The sequence below is a fragment of the Nannobrachium achirus genome, assembly GCF_963921795.1.
Source record: "Nannobrachium achirus genome assembly, chromosome: 8".
NCBI classification, from domain to species: domain Eukaryota; kingdom Metazoa; phylum Chordata; class Actinopteri; order Myctophiformes; family Myctophidae; genus Nannobrachium; species Nannobrachium achirus.
The window spans coordinates 3,894,223-3,917,198 of NC_137817.1; the positions used below are offsets into that span (position 1 = coordinate 3,894,223).

At 43.6% G+C, this 22,976-nt stretch overlaps 1 protein-coding gene across 1 annotated transcript in view; it reads right to left on the reverse strand.

Annotated features, from left to right (window-relative positions):
* Positions 1-6,517: 6,517 nt before the first annotated feature.
* The window catches only part of rnpepl1 (arginyl aminopeptidase like 1), a 35,210-nt gene continuing 18,751 nt past the window's right edge, over positions 6,518-22,976 (reverse strand). Inside the window, exons 5-13 of the mRNA XM_080731441.1 lie at positions 18,606-18,757; positions 18,309-18,425; positions 16,221-16,456; positions 13,942-14,055; positions 12,087-12,199; positions 10,283-10,373; positions 9,397-9,624; positions 8,075-8,217; positions 6,518-7,308 (exon numbers count right to left, since the gene is read on the reverse strand). Of these exons, the coding sequence (XP_080587567.1) occupies positions 6,982-7,308; positions 8,075-8,217; positions 9,397-9,624; positions 10,283-10,373; positions 12,087-12,199; positions 13,942-14,055; positions 16,221-16,456; positions 18,309-18,425; positions 18,606-18,757 (1,521 nt within the window). The 3' untranslated portion in view covers positions 6,518-6,981. The remainder of the gene's footprint in view (positions 7,309-8,074; positions 8,218-9,396; positions 9,625-10,282; positions 10,374-12,086; positions 12,200-13,941; positions 14,056-16,220; positions 16,457-18,308; positions 18,426-18,605; positions 18,758-22,976) is intronic.

The following is a 22,976-nucleotide window of genomic DNA, read 5'->3' on the forward strand; positions in this document are numbered from 1 at the left end:
TCAGGGGACTTCATTTCTTTCTCAGTAAAGAAGACCCCGACCGTCATAGACAGACAGGGTCATACATCATGCTCTCCAACATAGATACCGTTACATTCTGATTCAGCGGTTCTCAACCTGTGGGTCGCGACCCCCAGGGGGGTCCCCACATTATTTTGGGGGGGGCCCCCAGATTATTAACTTAATGTGCAACATTGTTTTCTCTCTCTCAACAGTAAACAAACCAACTTACAGTTTAAGTGTATAGAGGGTATCTGCACATTTCTAAAGTGACAATCTATAGGATTAAAATGACAAATGAAACATTGGCCAAATTGTCAAATATTAGAGGCAGACATTGTGAAAATAGCAGATCAACAGGCTCACAACGCCTCGCAACAATCTGCTATTTTCACAATAGAACCGTGTTATACAAAATGTAATGCCTCAACTCTTAGTGCTCCTCAGGGTGGGGGACCGGTGTTAAGATTATTTTAGGGATCACGGCCTGAAAAGGTTGAGAACCACTGTTCTAATTAACAATGTGAATGATCCATTTATCAATGTACTGAACACGTTTAACTGTGTCCGTCAAAAGACAACACAATTAAATCCATGAAAATAAATCTGTAAATCTTTGATCTCGCATTCACGCGTCTCGATAGCAGTAGTCTAAATAAATAGATAAAAATCACACCCGTGTGAACTGAGCGGTGGCCGTGGGGGGGGGGGGGGGGGGAGGGGTGCCTGTGTGTGTGGGGTGTGTGTGTGTGTGTGTGTGTGTGTGTGCGTGTGTGTGTGTGTGTGTGTGTGTGTGTGTGTGTGTGTGTGTCTGGCCTGGCCTGAACAACAGCGCCCCTCCCTTAACATGTGTGGTTAAAAAAGGTACTTCAGGCTACATACAGACACGCACACACACACACACGCTTACACACACGGCCACGTATAGGAGACGGTGTAACCACCGCTCAAAAACGTGTTGAACCGTGTCAATAAGAATATTTAGACAAGATGTATCGAGGCATCGAACGTCAATAAAGGGTCCGCAGACGGTTTCATAGCACCTTTATGGTCATTATTGCGCTAACAGGAAAACTCGACCGAAAACAATTCGACCTCATTCGCACGACCGCGTGTTTCCCAACGGGTCTGTGGCCTTAAGCTAGATGCAGAATAGACCAAAATCTAATCTTTGCTTCTGGGGGTCCCTGGAACAAAATATTTTGCGATGGGGGTCCGTGGCCAAATACATATCATGCTGGGGGTCCTTGACATGACAAAGTTTGAGAAACACTGATGGCAACATAAGTTTTTTTTTCTTTTTTCATCTCAAAAACGGTTCCAGGGACCCCCAGAAGCAAAGATTAGATTTTGGTCTATTCTGCATCTAGCTTAAGGCCACAGACTCGTTGGGAAACACACGGTCACACGAATGAGGTGGAGTTTACTGGTATTGGTTATTGCCAGTCCCTCTACGAGCCAAGAGGACACGACGTGTCCTTCTAGCGTGAAGGACAGTCACAATCCTCCCAATTTCCCGGGAATCCCTGAACGCAGCATAGCTCGGTTTACACACCGCCGTGAGGCGCTGCCGCTTGCCGACAAAACAACCGATCTGCAAGCTGAAGTGTGGCGTTAAATCAGACATGAAGGCACTGAGGTGGATCTATAGATCTAGGCTGAAACAGTGGCTCTGAATACAATCTTTGAACCACTTTCAACCTGTTTACATACACTATAGCAGATTTAAAGTATTATTATGCTCTTTTCGTGAAAAAAAAGCATTATGGCGAAAACCTTTTTTTTTCTACAAGCTCACCACATGCTTGTAGATCTGCTCTTTCTGAAATAGGGCTTACATGGTTAACAGTTCCTAAACTGATCTTAAGCGAAAGCAAAACACATACGACAAATTCATCTTAAAGGCCCTTTTCCACCGGCAGCGATAACGATAGCCATAAAATATCACAGCGATAATTATGCCTTCACATTGATGTCCGATAAAGTTATCGGACATCAATGTGAAGAGGCGCTAATTAACAGCCGCTCGCTCAGAGCGCACCTCGAGCTGTTTGTCAGAGACCCAGTTCCATATCACTGTGATCTTAACCACATCGTTGTTGATCCTAACGATGTAGTTGGCGGCTATCGTTGTCTGTATCGGTGTTGAGTGGATGCTGCCGATCCACTTCAATTGAAAACCCACTTTTTTAAATCGTTATCGTCATCGCTGCCAGTGGAAAAGGGCCTTAATGCTGAAAGTCATTGTGTGTAATTATCATTGACATACCGACAACAACCCAAAACGTCTTTTTGTAGAGGTTGTGCGACTTGATCACTGAAGCATAAAGTTACATGCAGTGTTGGGGAAGTTAAAGTTACATGTAACTGAGTTACGTAACTAAGTTACATTTTGCTGTAACTTGCTGGTAACTGAGTTACATTCATATTTCTGTAACTCGTCAAGTAACTGAGATACTTTTGGGGTCATTTTTGGCTCAAGTTACAAGTTACAAGAAGTTACAAGCGAAGTTATAATTTTACGATCAAAATGCCCTCAACAGATCATAATTTTCTTATTTGTTTAATTTTATTTTAGGAACACAGATGTTTACTAAAGAAAATATCAACCTTTTTGAAATAAAATATAAAACTCAGTTGAGGCATATTTCTGCTGGCAAGTGACTTTTTTTTGTAGGATATTATATTTTGTTTCATGTACACCAAATGTACATTCTCAATTTAACACTGGAAAAAAAAGTAACTCAAGTTACCCAAGTTACTTTTTCTATGTACCGTAACTTGAAACTTTATAAGTTATATTTCTCCAGGGGTATAACTTTAACTTGATCAAGTTACTGCCATGGTGAGTTACTTGTAACTGTACAAGTTACGCTTTCAAAGTAACTTCCCCAACACTGGTTACATGTTATGTATCTGATATAAAAGGTCTCTGGAATCACAGCTTTCAGATCATTTCATATTTACAGTCTCTAATCTACCAACATTGTGCTTCCTGAACACCAGCTGTTCTCAGAGCAGCTGAAGCCTAATTCATACATCCCAGTACGACACCAAAATAACTGCCATTTACCATATTATCACCATAATGAAAATATCACCCAACATCCATTATCCTGGGGAGGAATATTTGCCAAAAAAATAGCCGATCTACAAGCTCACAACGCGTTGCTAATGCGACGCGTTGTGAGCTTGTAGATCGGCTATTTTTTGGCAAAGATTTTGTAGAGAATGAAAAATATATATAATATATACTTTATATCAAGTACGTTATTTATAGGTCGATTTACCAATCATAGAGGGTTTAAGTGGTACCGGATATGCAGCTCGGCAAATAAAAGGTAAATTGATCCCAGTGCATGACGGAGGACGATATCACGATAAATTAAATCTCCACGATACGATTATTGACTATCATCCCATCCCTAATTGCTAAAGGGCAGAAACCTCTTATCTTATAGTCCGACTAGGGTTAGGTTTAGGTTTAGGCATAGTTTTACTGAGGTTAGAGTTAGGGTTAGCTTTAGGCATAGTAGCATTCACCACCGTCGGCAGGTTAGCATTTCACCCGGTTAGCATTCACCAGCGTCGGGACGAATGTGACGTGGAACTATCGAAACGTGGTAATAACGCTACGCTCCCATCGGTGAGCAGGTCTGACTGCAGTAGTAGAGGCATTTATTATTATTATTATTATTATTATTATAATCCCCGTCAACATGGCTAAACGGCACAACAGAAATCCCATTGCACTTGGGTGTGTTCACAACAAAAGTCAACAATTCATCCACACATTTGTAAAATATGTATAACATATTTTCAAGTGCATGTAAAACATAAAATAATAAAGATATGTTGCGGCGACGCTACCAACACATTCCTAAAGTTTCCCATGTTCAAATCCTGATTCTTGGCGTATCCAGATTGTTATCCGATTTTTTTTTTTCAGGTCTGAACAGCAACAAACCGCATGGAAACTACATTTAGCTGATCCCATCTGAACCAGATTACTACCAGGTGGTTTGAAACCCGATTTAAATATGACCTCCAAAGACGGGTCGGTCTGGACTATCTGGACACTGAAGCCCGATTTCTATTTAGTGGCAGGACGATGTCACTCGCCGCCGACAACAGCGTTCTACGAGCTCACAGCGCGTCACTTTGTGACCCGCTGATGACTTCAATATATTATTTTATGCTTTAACTAATGAAAAATAGCAGATATTCATATACAGTAAGCTCACAGCACAGCACCGTGAGCATGTAGATCTGCTATTTTTGAAAAATCTTGAAAATCTGTGCAAGTCTTTGAATATTTTGACCCGATTCTATAAGTGTCTTCTAAATCCTTCTAAAGGTTTTTTGAAAAACCCATGTTTCTATGTCAGTGGTTCTCAAACCTTTTCCTGTCGAGGACCCCCAAAATGACATGTATTTGGCCACGGACCTCCATGTCAAAATATGTTGTTCCAGGGACCAGGGACCCCCCCCCCCCCCCCCCCCCCCCAGAAGCAAACATTTGAGTTACAAATGTTCGCTTTTATATTTATATATATTCAAAGACTTGCAAAAATAAATTACACATTTTCAAAAATAGCAGATCTACAAGCTCACGGCGCCGTGCTGTGAGCTTGTAGATCTGCTATTTTCAATAGTTAAAGCATTAAATAATTCGATGCCTAAATGGCCCAACCATCACTAACGCGTTATTACCACAGCAACCGATGCCGATCGGTCGCCGACGTGTGAGAGAACACAAGTCCCATCTGATCACTTCCCTTGCGAATAACAGTGAGGACAGTCGGTCTTAAAGATGGTACCTGCAGTCTGATCAGTGGTTTCCCAAACCTTTTAACCTTTCAAGGACACCCTGGTTTGATATGCAGTTAGGGCCACGGACCCCCATTCAAAGCTCTATCTCTTGAACCGCAATCTATACCCTACAATCCCTACTCGGGGTCTACAAAATGGAACCATTTTGGTTCCATTTGAACACTCTTAAGAGTTACAGTCCCATAACTCCTCAAGGACCCCTGGGGGTCCTCGGACTCCAGTTTGAGATCCACTGCCTTGGATGATTAGAAGAGAACAGACAGAGAGAATCATTTATAAAGTCACATCACACCACAGGTTAATATCCTGGTTATAACGCTGTTAAAGGGACACAGAGCAGACATGTGCACCACGACTGTCTGCTATTAAAGGAGCATTTCAGACAGACAGAACAGAAATAGAAATATCTATTGGGTCTAAGTGTATTGCATGTACAGTACATGTACGGTACAGTGTACTGTATGTCTCCTTGTGATGTCACCGCAAGAGAGACAAGTCTTGCGTGCTGTCCGGAGAAATGAGCTGGTAATGTGAGGTTCTTTATGAAATGAGCTCAGACTGTCTATAATGTAATGTACTGTATGTGTGCTTCATGAAATGAGCTCCAACTGTCTATATATCGTCACTGTCGGATGAAAACCTTGTATGTCCAAAACCGTTCGTTTTGCATTTTTCATTTTAAAAATGATTTAAAAGTGATACACCATGCATTTAAAAAGTAAGGTTTGAGGCTAAATTACCACTCCTGAATAGAGAGCCTCTCTCATTTTTGAATGGCTCTCAGAGCATTTCAGCTGCAGTACCACCTTTGGCCTGAACTGGCCTGAAAAAAAAAACGAAATAAAAAAAAAACTATCAATTATTTTTTGATGATGACGTCACAATCGGCAGATGACGTCACAATCGGCAGCAAATCTGGATAGACTGTTTTGAGAACCCGTGGGATACTTTTAACCTTCGCCTTCTCAAAACCAGAGAAAGACACACCGGTCAGAAATGGGACTTTGTGAGGATAGAAGGTGCTAGTGGGACCCCAAAAAAAGGTTTTAAAATAGGAAAAGTGAAACTTCATGGTGTATCACCTTTAAACTAGTGAAAACAGCCGATCTACAAGCACACACAACTTGCTTGTAGATCTGCTGTTTTCGCTACTTTTGTGCGACGGCCTTGTATGATGAAGCAGGGCTTTGCTTTGCGAAAGAACGGACACATTTGAAACTTGGAGATACGAGGTTTTCACCCCACAGCGACGATATAATGTATGTGTTCTTTATGAAATGAGTATCAACTGTCTATATGTAATGTGTGTGTTCTATATATATATATATAATGTATGTGTTCTTCATGAAATTGTGACCAGTGTTGAGATGCAGTAGCAGCAGTCTGGTTCTCCTCAGACATCAACAGTTCGAAAAACGCTGGAACATACCTTGTCCTCACAACGTCGGAGGTGTTTGTACTGTAGGTCTGTCTGTAGACACCTGGGGCCCTATTATGAACCAGGTCTTATGCCTTATGCCTTAACGTCTTTGCCTTTTTTTACTATTTTGTTTTTGTTTTTTAAATATTTCAAATAGCTGATCTGCAAGTTCACAACGTGCAGATGTAGATCAGCATTTGAAGTATTTAAAAATGTTTTTCAAAATAGTGAAAAAAAGGTAAAGAAGTTAAGGCATAAGGCATAAGACCTGGATCATAATAGGGCCCCATGTCTGTCTAGCTACAGGATCTACCTACCTACATGTTAATCTACCTACGTAATCTCTCTGTCTCTCCACGGAACACAGTCCAGTCTCAGTGCAAATGCTGGTGTAACTGGCTGTCAACTTATAAGAGAAAAAAACCCACTTTTGACTCGCAGGCAGCAGCCAGTTGTTTCAGCCCAAAACATTTAGTACTTTAGTTGTTTCAATCAAGATGAAAACTCCTGTTGTTTTAAGGCAGTGATGTTTCGCCCCTTTTTCCAGCTCTTTTCAGGCTGGATGATTTTGTCGGCCCTTTCATGCCCGTGAAACGTTTTTATCCAGGCAGATTCATACTTCGTCGCACGGCGGTGTCGCGTGAGGAAAACAGGCGACATAACAGCTCCGGTACGAGCTGTGAGCTCGGCCATTAGGTGGCGACGCCGAGCACAAATGTTTTGCCGTTTCAGGCCGAGACGTTGATGGGAGCGGTGGTGGTAGCAGCAGCGGTGGGCTGGGGAGGGGAGGGGGAGGGGAGCGTCTCGGGGGACGAGGGCGTGGACGAGGAGGGGGGCGGGGTGTCGGGGGGCGGGGGAGGCGGCGGGTTGTTGTGATTGGCCGTGAGAGCGGTGGCGGCGGTGGTGGGCGGAGTCTGGAACAGGATGTGATGTAAGGTGCGGCGCAGGTTGGGGTGGAGCCTCTCCTGCGTCTGGTAGAAGGTCTCCACGGCCACCGAGCGCATGGGCCCGGAGACCAGGTCCTCGTACAGCGGCACCGTGTACATCCTGGAGGTCTGGAACGATAGAGAGATAGATAGACCTTTATTATCCCACAAGGGAAATTCAGTTGCCCAGAGGCAGCACAGCAGTTTAAGGTTACAAGTTACAAAGAAGTAAGAAAAAGAAAAAGAGTACTGCAGTGTACAGTCCAAAGAGCAAGCACACAAAAGAAGAATATAAACATAAAGTGTCGAAAAGCTATTACAAAAAAGAAGAATATATACATAAAGTGACCACAAAACATTCAACTCTCATACGTGACACGTCACACACACACACTAAAAGCTATACTCAAAGCACAAAACAGTGCCAAAATAAAAAAAAGTGCACATAACAGTCAATGCTAGTCAATGCAACACAAGTATCACACCGCCATATCAACACAGCAATAGTACTCAGTTCAACCAACACAACCCAATAGTGCAGGGCCAGAAAATAAGTGACCACAGTGCAAATAAATCAAGAATATATATATATTTTTTCCTTTTTTAAGCAATAATGGGAGCCACAGCAAGACGCCACAGCAACCCTCTCGGGGAAAAGTATGTTAGAGGTCAGAGTCAGTACAACTTTAGTTCCAGTAGTGCAAGGTAACAGTTGTCCTAGGTAATCCTATTAGGCCTTGGCAAGCGACCATCATGAGTCTCGTTGTATTGCTTGAGAGCGACCGGCACAAAGGACTTTCCAAGTCTCTCGCACCTCCGTCCTGGGTAGCGGAAACGGTGGTGGTGGTACTGGTCACAGTGGTCAGTGTGTGTTCAGAAGGACAGAGGGTCTTACGTGTTTGTGGAGGAAGGCTCGAACCCGCGGCAGTTCAGGATAGAAACTGTTCCTGACGATGATCTGCAGCCATCGGATCTGAACCTCAGCATTCAGACCATCAAACAGAGCAGAGTAAGACCCTGTGAGACCCACCATCACCTCTACACACACACACACACACACACACACACACACACACACGCACACGCGCACACACACACAGTGAAATAAGTCAACATTTTGTCATTATTACATTGCAAAGCAAGGGCAGTAATGTAAGCATTCTGTCAAGTGTACCAAATTCATCAAGGCCACGGCTACTCAATTTAACACATTGACCGCCATTTTAACATACCTCCGTACTCCCACCTGCCATTCGTCTCCATAGACTTCCATGTAATTGGGTGTGCACGGATCATGCACACCCATGCCTAGATAATGCACCACGTGTGTCCACATTGCTCACAGCTTTCAAACAAAAAAATCCGAATGGAAATCCGTTCAGGCATTCATGAGATAACAGCCACTATGTTTAACAAAGATGGCTGCCAAAATGGCTGCCATGCTTGAAAGATGGGGTTGCTATGGGGGTTAAACATGCAATTTCGTGATTGCTATCATGCCTACTCCATTTTTTGGGGTCAAAATTTTTTTTTGAAAAAAAGATTTTTTTGATTTTTTTTTTTTTTTTTTTTTTTTATTCTCGGGACTATCGGGCCTGGCGGGGAAAGACATTGGAATAATCTCGGGACTATCGGGCCTGGCAGGGAATGAGTTAAGATGGCTCAAAATACCAAAGGTCCAAGGGCCGCAAGCTAAAGATGACGGTTCTATTTTGGAGGTTTAAGCTGGTCGCACACTAGCCGACAATCGGGGCATTTAATGATCCTCTCGACAATCAGGCTGCCTGCGTCTGAAACGGGCCCGGGCTAGGGCTGCACAATTCATCGTTTTTAAACCGAAATCGCGATTTGGAACCACGCAATTAGCCAATCACAAAGGTGCATAATAATCTCAAAAGTGATTTCTGTGTGACAGTGGCTCCCCTGCACACATGTGAAACTTATGGTGTGTCTTAGGGTGCATTTTTTTGCCTTGATAAAAGCAAGGCAGTGACATGCGGTACTTTCTTCCTTGACAATAATGAGAGGCAGACAATCCCATTACTGAGTTCTTTCTGAATATAAAAACGTTTTATATTGCTAATAAATAAACTAATTGGGGAACCCTGGTGTATGAGGACCCCTAGGGGGTCCCTGTAGGTACAGTGTATGAGGACCCCCTAGGGGGTCCCTGTAGGTACCGTGTATGAGGACCCCCTAGGGGGTCCCTGTATGTACCGTGTATGAGGGGGGAGTGGTCCAGCAGGCGGTCCAGGAACAGCACGGTTTGGAAGGTGCTCCAGGAGGACAGGTCAAAGGTCACCAGGGTGTGGGGGTCAGGGGGGTTGCTGCCCCCCCACAGCTCACACAGAGCGCTGACCGGCTGCGTCAGAGCGCCCCCTGCTGACACGTCGGGCTCACACAGCGGAGGACCACACTCGTTTAACCACCGCTCAAACTCCACACCTGAAGAGAGACCAGGGACGTGCGGAGAAGGTTAGAGAGGCAGGGGATGAAATATATAAAAGGGCCTTGGAAATATTGAAAAATAGCAGATCTCCAAGCTCACAACGCGTCGCAGTTGGCTATTTTCTATACTTATTTATGGCCTGGAGAGGGCACTTTTTACAGACAGGTAAAAGGGCAGGCCCTAAAGGTGAAAATTAGTCGGCAACAAAGTATAAATCAGACAGAACTCCAACCCCTAACCATAAACTCTATATGTCTAATCTTAAACCCAACCTAATTGTAAGTCAAAAGCTGGTTGCACACTGCTGCGTTTTTTCGTTGCATTTTGGAAACCGAAATCCGCAAAAAAACTTTCGGGCCAAGGAGAGAGAGAGGAGAGGGGAGAGAGAGCAAGGCATCCAGTGGTGACAGTTGCGAAATTTGAAAAAAATCTAACCTGGTCCGAAAATAAATTCCGAAAGGGGCGGCCAAAATGTAACTCCCCAAATGTATATTGTGAGGACTGGAGAATTGTGCTCATAAGGTGTATTTCTCAAATTCTACTATACTTTTGTCCCATACAAGTATGGCAATAAGCATGCTTGCTCGCACATACACAAGCAAACCCCCTCACATGTACAAATAAAGACACACTAACACGTACAAACACACTAACCTTGTGTGCGTATGTGGGGGAAGTAATCCAGGTAGTAGTCTATCAGATCCTGAGCCAAAACACTGCTGAACTTAAACTCTGAGATATAAGCCTGTTCACAACACACACACACACACACACACACACACACACACACACACACACACACACACACACACACACACACACACACACACACACACACACACACACACACACACACACACACACACACACACACACACACACACACACACACACACACACACACGTTAACATACGGCTACATTTTGTTTTGTGTATAATTATGGTTGCTATATTGTAATGTCTGTTTTGTTTCATGTTTTGGAGGGGCTACAGATGGAAAGTAGCTTTGTGTTACACTGACCTGTCCTGTGTTCATTAACACTTTCTGCTTTATGTATAATTCATTATTTCAATACCTTCGGTCGGGTTTTTTCCATTGATTGTACCTTATTTTGAAGACCCACAGAAGCCACGGTCGTGTCCATGTTGTGGAAATTAATTCACTATGGTGTAATATCGATGAACTTGTTTTCTTACGCACGAAAAAGAAACATTGTTACGGCGACTGTCCGACGGGGCCACGCGCCGCATGTTTCCAACAAAACAGTGGCGAGTGGAAAGCTTTCCAAGTCTCCATCAAAGCCGAGGCTCGCGTTAGCGCAGCCATTTGTGTTGGGAACACACTGGCAAAGGAGAAAGTGTTTCGGACATGGTAGCAAACGGAGCGGCGGGGAGCGGAGCGGCCCGGTGGCCGACCAGAGCGACGAGCGAGAGGGACAAAAGCCCTCTGGAGCGCGGAACGGCTTTTGTCATCGCTCCACTCCGCTCGTGTGCTCTGGTTTTGAGCTTGTAGATCGGCTATTTTTGGTCCGTCGCTTAGATACGGGCCGGTGAAAAAAAGCGTTTCTCGGCGATCGACTGGATCTGGAGATAGATTCCGAGATTAAGCCGTTTTACTGCAGAGCAATGCATAGAGGCCTTCCTGATGACGTCATCATCTCTTTCACCCGCGGGTCCCAATGACCCAGCGTTACTGTTATTTCATTAAAAGCAATATCCTGGATGTTATCGGGGGAAAAGCACACCACAGCTGGGTTTGAAATCCTGACTTTTGTCGGGAAAAGCACTCAATGTGTTAATGTGCACTGCCCTGACCAAATAAATGAACTAAGTTAAGTAAAGTAAACTATAAGTGTTGTTAAGGTAATTGGCCAAGTGACTTCAGTGATGCTTGCAGAGCTTGGCAAAGGGTTAATTTTTTTTTTTTATAATTTTTATCCCACGGTTTTTGCAACCCATTTTCTCACCCAGTGCCAACTACCTAACCTGTAGTCCTGGTTTCCGCTCTCCCCCTGCTGCGCCAGGGGAATTGGGGAGCACCCGGCTGGCTAGGTGGAGGTAGTAAAGAAACCAGGACTACTGCATGTTTTTGCGAGGGCATCTACCCTAGGAGACACGGGGAGAACATGCAAACTCAGCACAGAAAGGCCCTATCGCCGACCCTATCGCTGATGACGCGGAAGGGGGGAACACGCCCCCAGCGCCCCCCGGCGGGAATCGAACCCAGGACCTTCTGGCTGTGAGGCGAAGCGCTAACCACTGTGCCACCGTGCCCCCTGGCAAATGGATAATGACGGTAAAACATATCCTCTTGAGAAATATTGCTTAAGCGTGTTTCACCAAATTTGTTATGGTGTGTGTGTGTGTGTGTGTGTGTGTGTGTGTGTGTGTGGGTGTGTGTGTGGGTGTGTGTGGGTGTGAGAGAGAGACAGAGAGAGACAGAGAGAGAGAGTTTCACCCTGAGGAAGCTGTCAAATCTCTTGGTGTCTCCACACAGCTGGGACAGATAGCAGACAAAACAAAAGCCCTTCTCATATGTAAACAAATTCATCAGACTGCTGGGGTTGGTACCTGGAGAGGAGAGGAGAGGAGAGGAGAGGAGAGGAGAGGAGAGGGGAGGGGAGGGGAGGGGAGGGGAGGGGAGGGGAGAGGAGAGGAGAGGAGAGGAGAGGAGAGGAGAGGAGAGGGTAAGGGCTGGGACCACAGGGCAGGACTTGACAAAGGATCAGTTATTAGGAAGGATATCGACTCAGCAAGCAAGATGATGTGCATGTGTTGTGTGTGTACTGTAGAGATGGAACTCATTAATTGTTCTTGATAATGAGCACCTTATCGATCCTGCTTATCGAGCCCACTATTGAGCGTTTTATAATATTTTGTAAGGTTGCGGGTGCAAGAGGCCGAAATGGGTTTCCTCAGACGGGTGGCTGGTATCTCCCTTAGAGATAGGGTGAGAAGTTCAGTCACCCGAGAGAGACTTGGAGTAGAACCGCTGCTCCTACACTTGGAAAGGAGTCAGCTTAGGTGGTTGGGGCATCTAGTACGGATGCCCCCCGAGCGCCTTCCTAGGAAGGTCCTCGATGCACGTCCCACTGGGAGGAGACCCCGTGGTATAAACGCCTCGGTATACTCCCTGAGGGAGTGGAGGAAGTTGCTCGGGATAAGGACATCTGGAGGTCTCAGTTGGAACTGTTACCCCCGCGACCCGATTCCGGATAAGCGGTTGAAGATGGATGGATGGATGGATGAAAGATGTGAGAACATAAGTTCTCAACAAAATAACTGGTATTTTTTTTTTATTGGTCAGTTGTTGTGACTGAGTTTGTGGCTGACCACCATCTATGATGATGACAACTGACAAACATTATCATTAAATATCATTAAAACAATCATTCATCAGTGTGCAATAAGTGTTAAATGGCTTTATATTATGAATATTACTGTAATAATTTCTTGATGGCTTCTTGTCTTGATTGTTTAAACATGACATCATGGGTCACAATGCTTATAACAAGCTTGATAAGCCCAAAGCTTATGCAGGCATTGACACTAAGGCTTGCCCACCTGCCCCCGACAGGTAAATAAAACCTTCGGGTAGGTGGAGTTTGCTTTCAGGTTGCCCAAATGGCAAGTGCTTGTTTAACTCATCTGCTGCCATTTAACAATACCTTCGTACTCTCATATGCCAAACTGTCTCCATAGACCTCCATGTAATTCATAGAGCACGGATCATGCACACCCATGCCTAGATAATGCACCACGTGTGTCCACATTGCTCACAGCTTTCAAACAAAAAAATCCGAATGGAAATCCGTTCAGGCATTCATGAGATAGCAGCCATTATGTTTTCCTAAAATGTAAACAAAGATGAATGCCATGTTTGAAAGATGGGGTTGCTATGGGGGTTAAACATGCAATTTCGCGATCGCTATCATGCCTAATACATTTTTTGGGGTCAAACATTTTTTTTTGAAAAAAAACTTTTTTTTATTTTTATTTTTTTATTCTCGGGTTCCTCGGGCATGGCAGGGCCGTACAACGGGATTTTTTTGGGCTCCTCGGCCATGGCAGCACATGAGTTAAGAGGGGACACAACCGTCTATGAACACAACACAAGATATTTGACTAGACAGATGAATATGGCCAGAGCGCTCTGTCTTCTTGTCTGTGGAATGTCAACTTAGAGCTAGTTTGTAGCGGACCCTTGTTTCCAGCTCCATCCCTAGTTGTGTGTGTGTGTGTGTGTGTGTGTGTGTGTGTGTGTGTGTGTGTGTGTGTGTGTGTGTGTGTGTGTGTGTGTGTCAGGAGTTTACCTGGCTCAAATTTGGCCTGCAGTTTGCTGACAGGGTTGTTGTCTCCTAGAAGGCGGAGCTGTCTGTGGAGAGCGTCCAATCGGAACACAGTTTCCAGACAGGTGAAGGGCTCACCTGGAGAGGGGGCGGAGTCAGTCAGCAAGGCTGTAGAATACTTTTATTGAGCCACGAATAGTCAGCAACTTTGGGGGAAAGAATCACTTTCAAAAATATATATTTGAATTATTGGGTCAATGTTTTACAATGTCAACTCAAGCAAAGTAGTATGCGTCTTTGATGCACTGCTGACTGAGTAGGCTACGTTGAGTGTGAAACACTTCCACAAGACAGTGACAACACAGAGGAATTTTATTGTCTGAATAAGCATAATCAAGTCAATACTGGAGATGTGGCGTGACGGCATGGATTTCTACACAGAGAGGGCTGTTTTTTCAACTTAAGATGCTGCATTCAAGTTCAGGAGAGTTTGGACAAGGCAATTCTCTTGAATGCTGCCTTCAGGTATGGCATGGAAAGAGGGGGCATTTGTGTTTCTTTCACCATAGTGAAAACTGCATTCATGGTTCTGGAGAGGGCCCTTTTTACAGACGGATAAAAGGGCAGGGGCTCAAGCCCCCTTTGATGTCTATGTGTGCACGTTCCAGCTAGACATCATCTTATTTTTTTTTATTTTTTTTTTATCCATGTTTAAAACTGCTCTGTATTGTTGAAGCTAATTTTTTTGCTTTGTTTTCTCAGCGTACACAACAGTACTTTTTTTCTTCTTATACTTCCCTGTAACATTAACTGCTGTGCCGCCTCTTGGCGCCCGATTTTCCCTCTTGGGATAATAAATCTATCTAAAGCTGTATCTTTAATTGACACTCGCATTGCTGAAACCCTAACAGGATAAAAGTATCAGTCCGGTAGATAACATGAGACCTTATTTCATGTCTGACAACATTCAAGTAGAACCACCAGAAGGAGTAAATCAGGTCAAATAACATAACAGCAACGTCAGTTAAACTCTAGACATGAAATAAATATTAGTTACAATCACCTTTTGTAAGCTTGTTCTTGACAACTGGCAGCAAGTGCCCTCTTGTGGATATACCACACACAATAACAAAAAATAATAATAATAATGGCATACATTAAAATTCAAAGTGCTGGGGGTTGAAAGCAGCTTTATAAAAGGTGAGTTTTCAGAAGGGATTTCAAACAGGCAAGGCATTCCAGAGTGTTGTCGGGGCTCTGAAAGCAAAGGCTCGTTCAACTTCTGTTTTCATTTGTCACTTTGGAATGTTCAGGAGTGCTAAACACAAGAGGCAGGAATAGAGGGAATTACAGTAGTCAAGGTGTGAGTAAACAAATGCATCGTGGATACATTTTGCTTTTGGTTTTGGTTAATGTTTTACAATGTCAACTCAACCAAAGCAGTACAGTATGTGTCTTTGATGAACCGCTGACTGAGAACACTGAGGAATACTTTATAATCTTCATTCCAGCCTTTTTCAAGCAGCAGCGGGTCAGGGGTGGAAGGAATGTTGTTTCTGAGGCGGTAAAAAGAGGTTGGAACAACCTTCTTTTCATGTGTTACTGGAGAGTTCAGAAACTAGACATACACCCAGGTTTCTGGCAGTGGGGTTGTAAATTAGCAAGTAGTGAACCAAGGTTCCTTTCTATGGGGGTTATGCCTTGGGGTGGATTGAACACCAGAACTTCGCATTTTACGTCATTTAGTTGAAGGAAATGCTCACAGACATCCAGTAGTAAACACAGACCGTAAGAAATATGGACAGTGGGAACCGTCACGTGACCCATTGGTTTCTATCAGAGCAAAAATGAATATTTTTTTGCCCTTGTCCGCCATCATTGTATTAATGGTACCAAAGGAATGCTATTGGTCACGTGCAACCGCAGGGATACTTGGGAGAATGTGCTTGCTTGCCGAAAATAAAGCAGACGTAGAAGAAGGAGCTTAGAAGGAGTCTTAGCATAGCCAGCTTTAACAATTCAATTGTTAAATAAATGGGATGGAATATTTTCACAAAACACGCATATCATGTTGATTGAAAGGAAACTTTAAAGTAGCGACAGGAACCATAAAGTATTTGTGACGATGTTTATTAAGGTAAGAAAATCAAATGTAAAGTTCGGGAAAAATTCATGGGGGGATATCAGCACGGGGGGAAAACAGCGACACTAGCGGCCAAACGTTGGACCCTTTAGTTCCAGGTTTGTTTCATATTAAATCTGGATAACTGGCCCCCTTAAGTAACTGGCACAGCAGGTCCTACCGTAGGCCTGTGTGGTGATCCTCCTCTGAGCGTAGGTGGCCAGGCCCTCGCTCAGCCACATGTCTTCCCAGGTGGCGTTGGTGACGGCGTTCCCAAACCAGCCGTGGGCGATCTCGTGGATGACGTCGATGAGCAGGAACTCACTGCTCTCCAGGATGGAGGCGATGATGAAGGTCAGGCACGGGTTCTCCATAGCAACGATGGGGAAGGAGGGGGGCAGGAACACCATGTCACACCTGGGGGGACCAGCAGTCACACTGATTAAGAAAAAACATATCATCTAGAGCAGGGTGTCTCAGGGCACCCCATGAATATGTGTTTTTAATCCGAGGCACCCCTACATTATAATTTTCACTCCCAGCACCTTATATTTATAGCATATCGTCGTTGTCGGGTGGAAACATTGTATGTCCAAAACCATTCATTTTGTATTTATCATCTATAAAATGTACTAAACAAGTGAAAACAGCAGATCTACAAGCACACAACGCCTCACACCGCGAGTTGTTGTGTGCTTGTAGATCGGCTGTTTTCACTAGTTTTGTGCGACAGTCTTGATGAAGCAGGGCTTTGCTTTACCAAAAGACACTCACATTTGAAACTTGGAGATACGAGGCTTCTGCCCGACAGTGATGATATTTTAGTGATTATCTTGCGAGGAAAACGTTGAGATAACAGCCATTTTGGTTAGAACTGACTGAAAATAACTTTGTACTTCAAGTTTAAAATGATAATAAATATTTTTTCAAGTGTCCAAATAAATTCCAAATATTATCAAATGATCTCGTGGCACCCCTGGACTGCCGTCACGGCACCCCAGGGTGCCCCGAGTCGACACCCACTTTGAAAACCCCTAAACAGTGCTAACCACTGCCCCCAATCAATCATCTGATTGATCTTAACTTTAGATCAGTGGTTTTCAACCAGTAGACCGGGGGCCACCAGTGGTCCTTGAGGGGGTTCCAGGTGGTCCCCAGCTAAAAAATGGAGAGTTGGAAACCAAATTATAGATCTGGGTCCATTTGGTTTCATTTTACACACTCAAGAGTTAAATTATTGTTAGACATCTGCATTACTTAATTTACAAGATGTCTACACAATTAGAGAATGTAGAAGAATTGTTATTTTGATTAAAGTCTGCCTGTTATCTCTCCTATGGAACCACAACAATACAGCATGGAATTGTGGACAAATCCAACGATAACAAAATATTCTACGTTTTGTGTCTGAGAGAATAAATCTCATCAAATGGTGGTCTGTGGCTCAAATCAAAATCAATCAGGTGATTGATTGGAGCACTGGTCCCCAAACCTTTATGCCTTACACCGCAGTAGTGTAAAAGTAGGGCTGTCACAATGATAAAAAATGTAGCTGACCAATTGTCATACAAATAATTGCGATTCTGTTCGCCTTGGAGGCCTTGTAAACTAAAATTGCACAGTGTAGAAATGGTGTAACTAACAAATGAAATGAATAATAACTAATATATAATAACTAATGGGGTCGGGTGGTAACCTCCTCCAATGTCCAAAAGTGTTACTTTTCAGGATTCAAATTCAAAAATAGCAAAAGTAGCAGATCTACAAGCTTTCATTTTGTATTGTAGACAATTATTATTCACCCCTTTTTCTCCCCGATTTAGTCGTTATGCCAATTAAAGGAGTAGTTCACCCCAAAATAACTTTTTTTTTGATTACTCATGCCATGGAGACTTGAGTTCAATCATATTATTTTGTATTTCTCACATTCCTAAGACAAAAATGGGACTATAGTAAATTTACCCCTATTGATTCCGGATGGGGACCCAAATGCATTTGGGTCCCCATCCGGAATCAAAGGGGGTAAATACATTGTAATACAATTATTGTCTTAGGAATGTGACAAAAAACAAAACATATTATTGAACTCAAGTCTCCATGGCATGAGTAATCAATAGGAAAAAAGTTATTTTGGGGTGAACTACTCCTTTAATTCCTCCCCACACATATTTCTCTGTTAGTCACCCTAACCCTAACCCTAAACCCCTAAAACAAAGGTAAGAGGTGGTTTAGGACCCAGATCCACTCAGCGAGTCACTCAGTCAGTCACCTTCCCCAGAGGTAGGGTCCAAACAGCTCCTCAGCCACAGCCAGCCAGCGCTCCACACTGCCCCCTAGCTTGTTCACCGCACATGACAACAGACAGGGCTCCGCCCACACGCGGCTCCTGGAAACCAAATAGACAAGGGACATTTAAAATCCGACTCATTAGGGAGGGGTCCTGGGCCCCTGTTGAAGACCTATGCTATAGCACACCTACAAGCTCACATCATTCATCACACGACAAGCAGGCTACAAATCGGGGCACAATGCCATTAAAATCCATTAACTGCATGAGTTTGCAGACCTGGGTCCGATGTCTGCGTGCTTCAGGTCCCCTGCCACCAAGGCCACCAGGTAGGAGGGGACAGGGTGCTCCATGGAGAACTGGAACACCCTGTCACTCTTAGAATAACAGCTCCTGGTGGCACTCATCAACACCGTCACTCCTTCTGGGACCTGCAAGGACAATAGCAGGATTTACTTTTCACAGAAAGAACTCACAAAGTGCTTTACATAAAACAGAAATAAAAACAGCAGGAAGCATTCAAATTATTAGGAAAAACTAAAACAAACTGTACAATGCATCTCAGGAAAACAATTAACTGTAGGAGAAGCTCAATGACATGCTTATTGAAACAGGCATGTTTATAGGTGGTTCTTAACAATATATCCACAGATGCTGAATGTGCATGTTTTCATAAACCTTCCTACCTGGTTTGGTGGATTTCCCTCATTGCTGCCTCTTAGGGGTGTAACGATATAGTAACTGTATCGAAATATCGTTTTTAACTTAAAAAATCGAAGTAGATCGAAATGAAAACAGCTAAAATTGAATCGTATTGTTTTATTTTGTATCGTATCGAATCGGCAGTGTAAAGAATCGATTGTATCGATACTACCTACTTGTGCATTGTATTTAGCATTTTTAAGGAGAAAAAATTAAAAGGAGGGGTTTAATTACTTTTCCTTTCCATATAGCTACACTGGTCTATCGATGAATGTGTGTAATCTCTGGGTTCATGTCAAGGTGCAGGTTTTTCAATACAATAATGTCCATGTATTTGGAAGATAATCACCGTGTTTACTCATTTATATCCATAATAATACATGTTTCCCTTAAAAACCTGCACTATCCACACTTTTCACACAGATTTAATTTCTTTGCTAAATAGTTACTATATCAATTTTAAATCATTAAATCGAATCGTATCGTATCGCCATGAATGAACCAATATCGTCCATGTATCGTATCGTCAACCATGTATCGTGATATGTATCGAATCGCTATTAAAATGTATCGTTACACCCCTACTGCCTCTGTTCAGAGATCTGCCAACCTCTCCCCACAGCTAAAACGGGCTCTTCGTCGTCTCCCAAAAAAACGCTTATTTTGGCCGCTCCAAGGTTTTTTCTTTTTTCTTTTCTTTTTAATGAATCGTCTATTTACGGTTCCAATCAGCAGCAGTAAACTATTGACAACGGGGCAGTGGAGATTCACTTCCTCCAAGCGGAGCCCAGCCGGACCGGAAGGGGAGAATCTCGCCTGGGCTAGGAAGCTGTCTTTGGTCGTTCTCATGCGTTTACTGCTGCTAACAGCGCGCCTGTGCCTCTATTGTAACCGTAAATAGACGATACATTATAGAAAAAAGAAAAAGCATCCAAAATAAGCGCTTTTGGGAGATGATGAAGAGCCGTGGGGGAGAAGTTGGCAGATCTCAGATGGTGCGGTTGAGGCAGAGGCAGCAATGAGGGAAATCCACCAAACCAGGTAGGAAGGTTTATGAAAACATGCACATTCAGGGGGGGGGGGGGGGGGGGGTCATGTTTTGGTCCGAACGCCTCCTTTAATCATGTACTATCATCGTAAAATAACATGTCAGGGTCATTTTAGGTGGAAAGCCACGTGAGGGCACAAAGGCCAAATGCCAGGGCAGCAAGGCCATCAAATAATAAAACAATGATTTTTTCCCATGTCCATGGAAATAAATAAAGTCCATGGAATTAATGCAATTAATGTACTGTAATTGAGAAAACAACGGTCCAATCAGCTGGGGCAGTGTGGGTGGGCAGGATCTACACACATCCTGAGTCTCTGACGTAATACAATCACAAGGTACACAGTAAATCACTACCCATCCATCCAGGGGCCACAACGCATTATTTGTACCCAGATAAGGTTACAATGTGAACAGTTGAAAGTAGAAATGCGCGCACGACTCAGAGTAGTTTCACAGCACTAGACTGTACGCTGATGAAGGCTTAAAGAGTAGTTTCACAGCACTAGACTGTACGCTGATGAAGGCTTAAAGAGTAGTTTCACAGCACTAGACTGTACGCTGATGAAGGCTTAAAGAGTAGTTTCACAGCACTAGACTGTACGCTGATGAAGGCTTAAAGAGTAGTTTCACAGCACTAGACTGTACGCTGATGAAGGCTTAAAGAGTAGTTTCACAGCACTAGACTGTACGCTGATGAAGGCTTAAAGAGTAGTTTCACAGCACTAGACTGTACGCTGATGAAGGCTTAAAGAGTAGTTTCACAGCACTAGACTGTACGCTGATGAAGGCTTAAAGAGTAGTTTCACAGCACTAGACTGTACGCTGATGAAGGCTTAAAGAGTAGTTTCACAGCACTAGACTGTACGCTGATGAAGGCTTAAAGAGTAGTTTCACAGCACTAGACTGTACGCTGATGAAGGCTTAAAGAGTAGTTTCACAGCACTAGACTGTACGCTGATGAAGGCTTAAAGAGTAGTTTCACAGCACTAGACTGTACGCTGATGAAGGCTTAAAGAGTAGTTTCACAGCACTAGACTGTACGCTGATGAAGGCTTAAAGAGTAGTTTCACAGCACTAGACTGTACGCTGATGAAGGCTTAAAGAGTAGTTTCACAGCACTAGACTGTACGCTGATGAAGGCTTAAAGAGTAGTTTCACAGCACTAGACTGTACGCTGATGAAGGCTTAAAGAGTAGTTTCACAGCACTAGACTGTACGCTGATGAAGGCTTAAAGAGTAGTTTCACAGCACTAGACTGTACGCTGATGAAGGCTTAAAGAGTAGTTTCACAGCACTAGACTGTACGCTGATGAAGGCTTAAAGAGTAGTTTCACAGCACTAGACTGTACGCTGATGAAGGCTTAAAGAGTAGTTTCACAGCACTAGACTGTACGCTGATGAAGGCTTAAAGAGTAGTTTCACAGCACTAGACTGTACGCTGATGAAGGCTTAAAGAGTAGTTTCACAGCACTAGACTGTACGCTGATGAAGGCTTAAAGAGTAGTTTCACAGCACTAGACTGTACGCTGATGAAGGCTTAAAGAGTAGTTTCACAGCACTAGACTGTACGCTGATGAAGGCTTAAAGAGTAGTTTCACAGCACTAGACTGTACGCTGATGAAGGCTTAAAGAGTAGTTTCACAGCACTAGACTGTACGCTGATGAGTAGTTTCACAGCACTAGACTGTACGCTGATGAAGGCTTAAAGAGTAGTTTCACAGCACTAGACTGTACGCTGATGAGTAGTTTCACAGCACTAGACTGTACGCTGATGAAGGCTTAAAGAGTAGTTTCACAGCACTAGACTGTACGCTGATGAAGGCTTAAAGAGTAGTTTCACAGCACTAGACTGTACGCTGATGAAGGCTTAAAGAGTAGTTTCACAGCACTAGACTGTACGCTGATGAAGAGTAGTTTCACAGCACTAGACTGTACGCTGATGAAGGCTTAAAGAGTAGTTTCACAGCACTAGACTGTACGCTGATGAAGGCTTAAAGAGTAGTTTCACAGCACTAGACTGTACGCTGATGAAGGCTTAAAGAGTAGTTTCACAGCACTAGACTGTACGCTGATGAGTAGTTTCACAGCACTAGACTGTACGCTGATGAGTAGTTTCACAGCACTAGACTGTACGCTGATGAAGGCTTAAAGAGTAGTTTCACAGCACTAGACTGTACGCTGATGAGTAGTTTCACAGCACTAGACTGTACGCTGATGAGTAGTTTCACAGCACTAGACTGTACGCTGATGAAGGCTTAAAGAGTAGTTTCACAGCACTAGACTGTACGCTGATGAAGGCTTAAAGAGTAGTTTCACAGCACTAGACTGTACGCTGATGAAGGCTTAAAGAGTAGTTTCACAGCACTAGACTGTACGCTGATGAAGGCTTAAAGAGTAGTTTCACAGCACTAGACTGTACGCTGATGAAGGCTTAAAGAGTAGTTTCACAGCACTAGACTGTACGCTGATGAAGGCTTAAAGAGTAGTTTCACAGCACTAGACTGTACGCTGATGAAGGCTTAAAGAGTAGTTTCACAGCACTAGACTGTACGCTGATGAAGGCTTAAAGAGTAGTTTCACAGCACTAGACTGTACGCTGATGAAGGCTTAAAGAGTAGTTTCACAGCACTAGACTGTACGCTGATGAAGGCTTAAAGAGTAGTTTCACAGCACTAGACTGTACGCTGATGAAGGCTTAAAGAGTAGTTTCACAGCACTAGACTGTACGCTGATGAAGGCTTAAAGAGTAGTTTCACAGCACTAGACTGTACGCTGATGAAGGCTTAAAGAGTAGTTTCACAGCACTAGACTGTACGCTGATGAAGGCTTAAAGAGTAGTTTCACAGCACTAGACTGTACGCTGATGAAGGCTTAAAGAGTAGTTTCACAGCACTAGA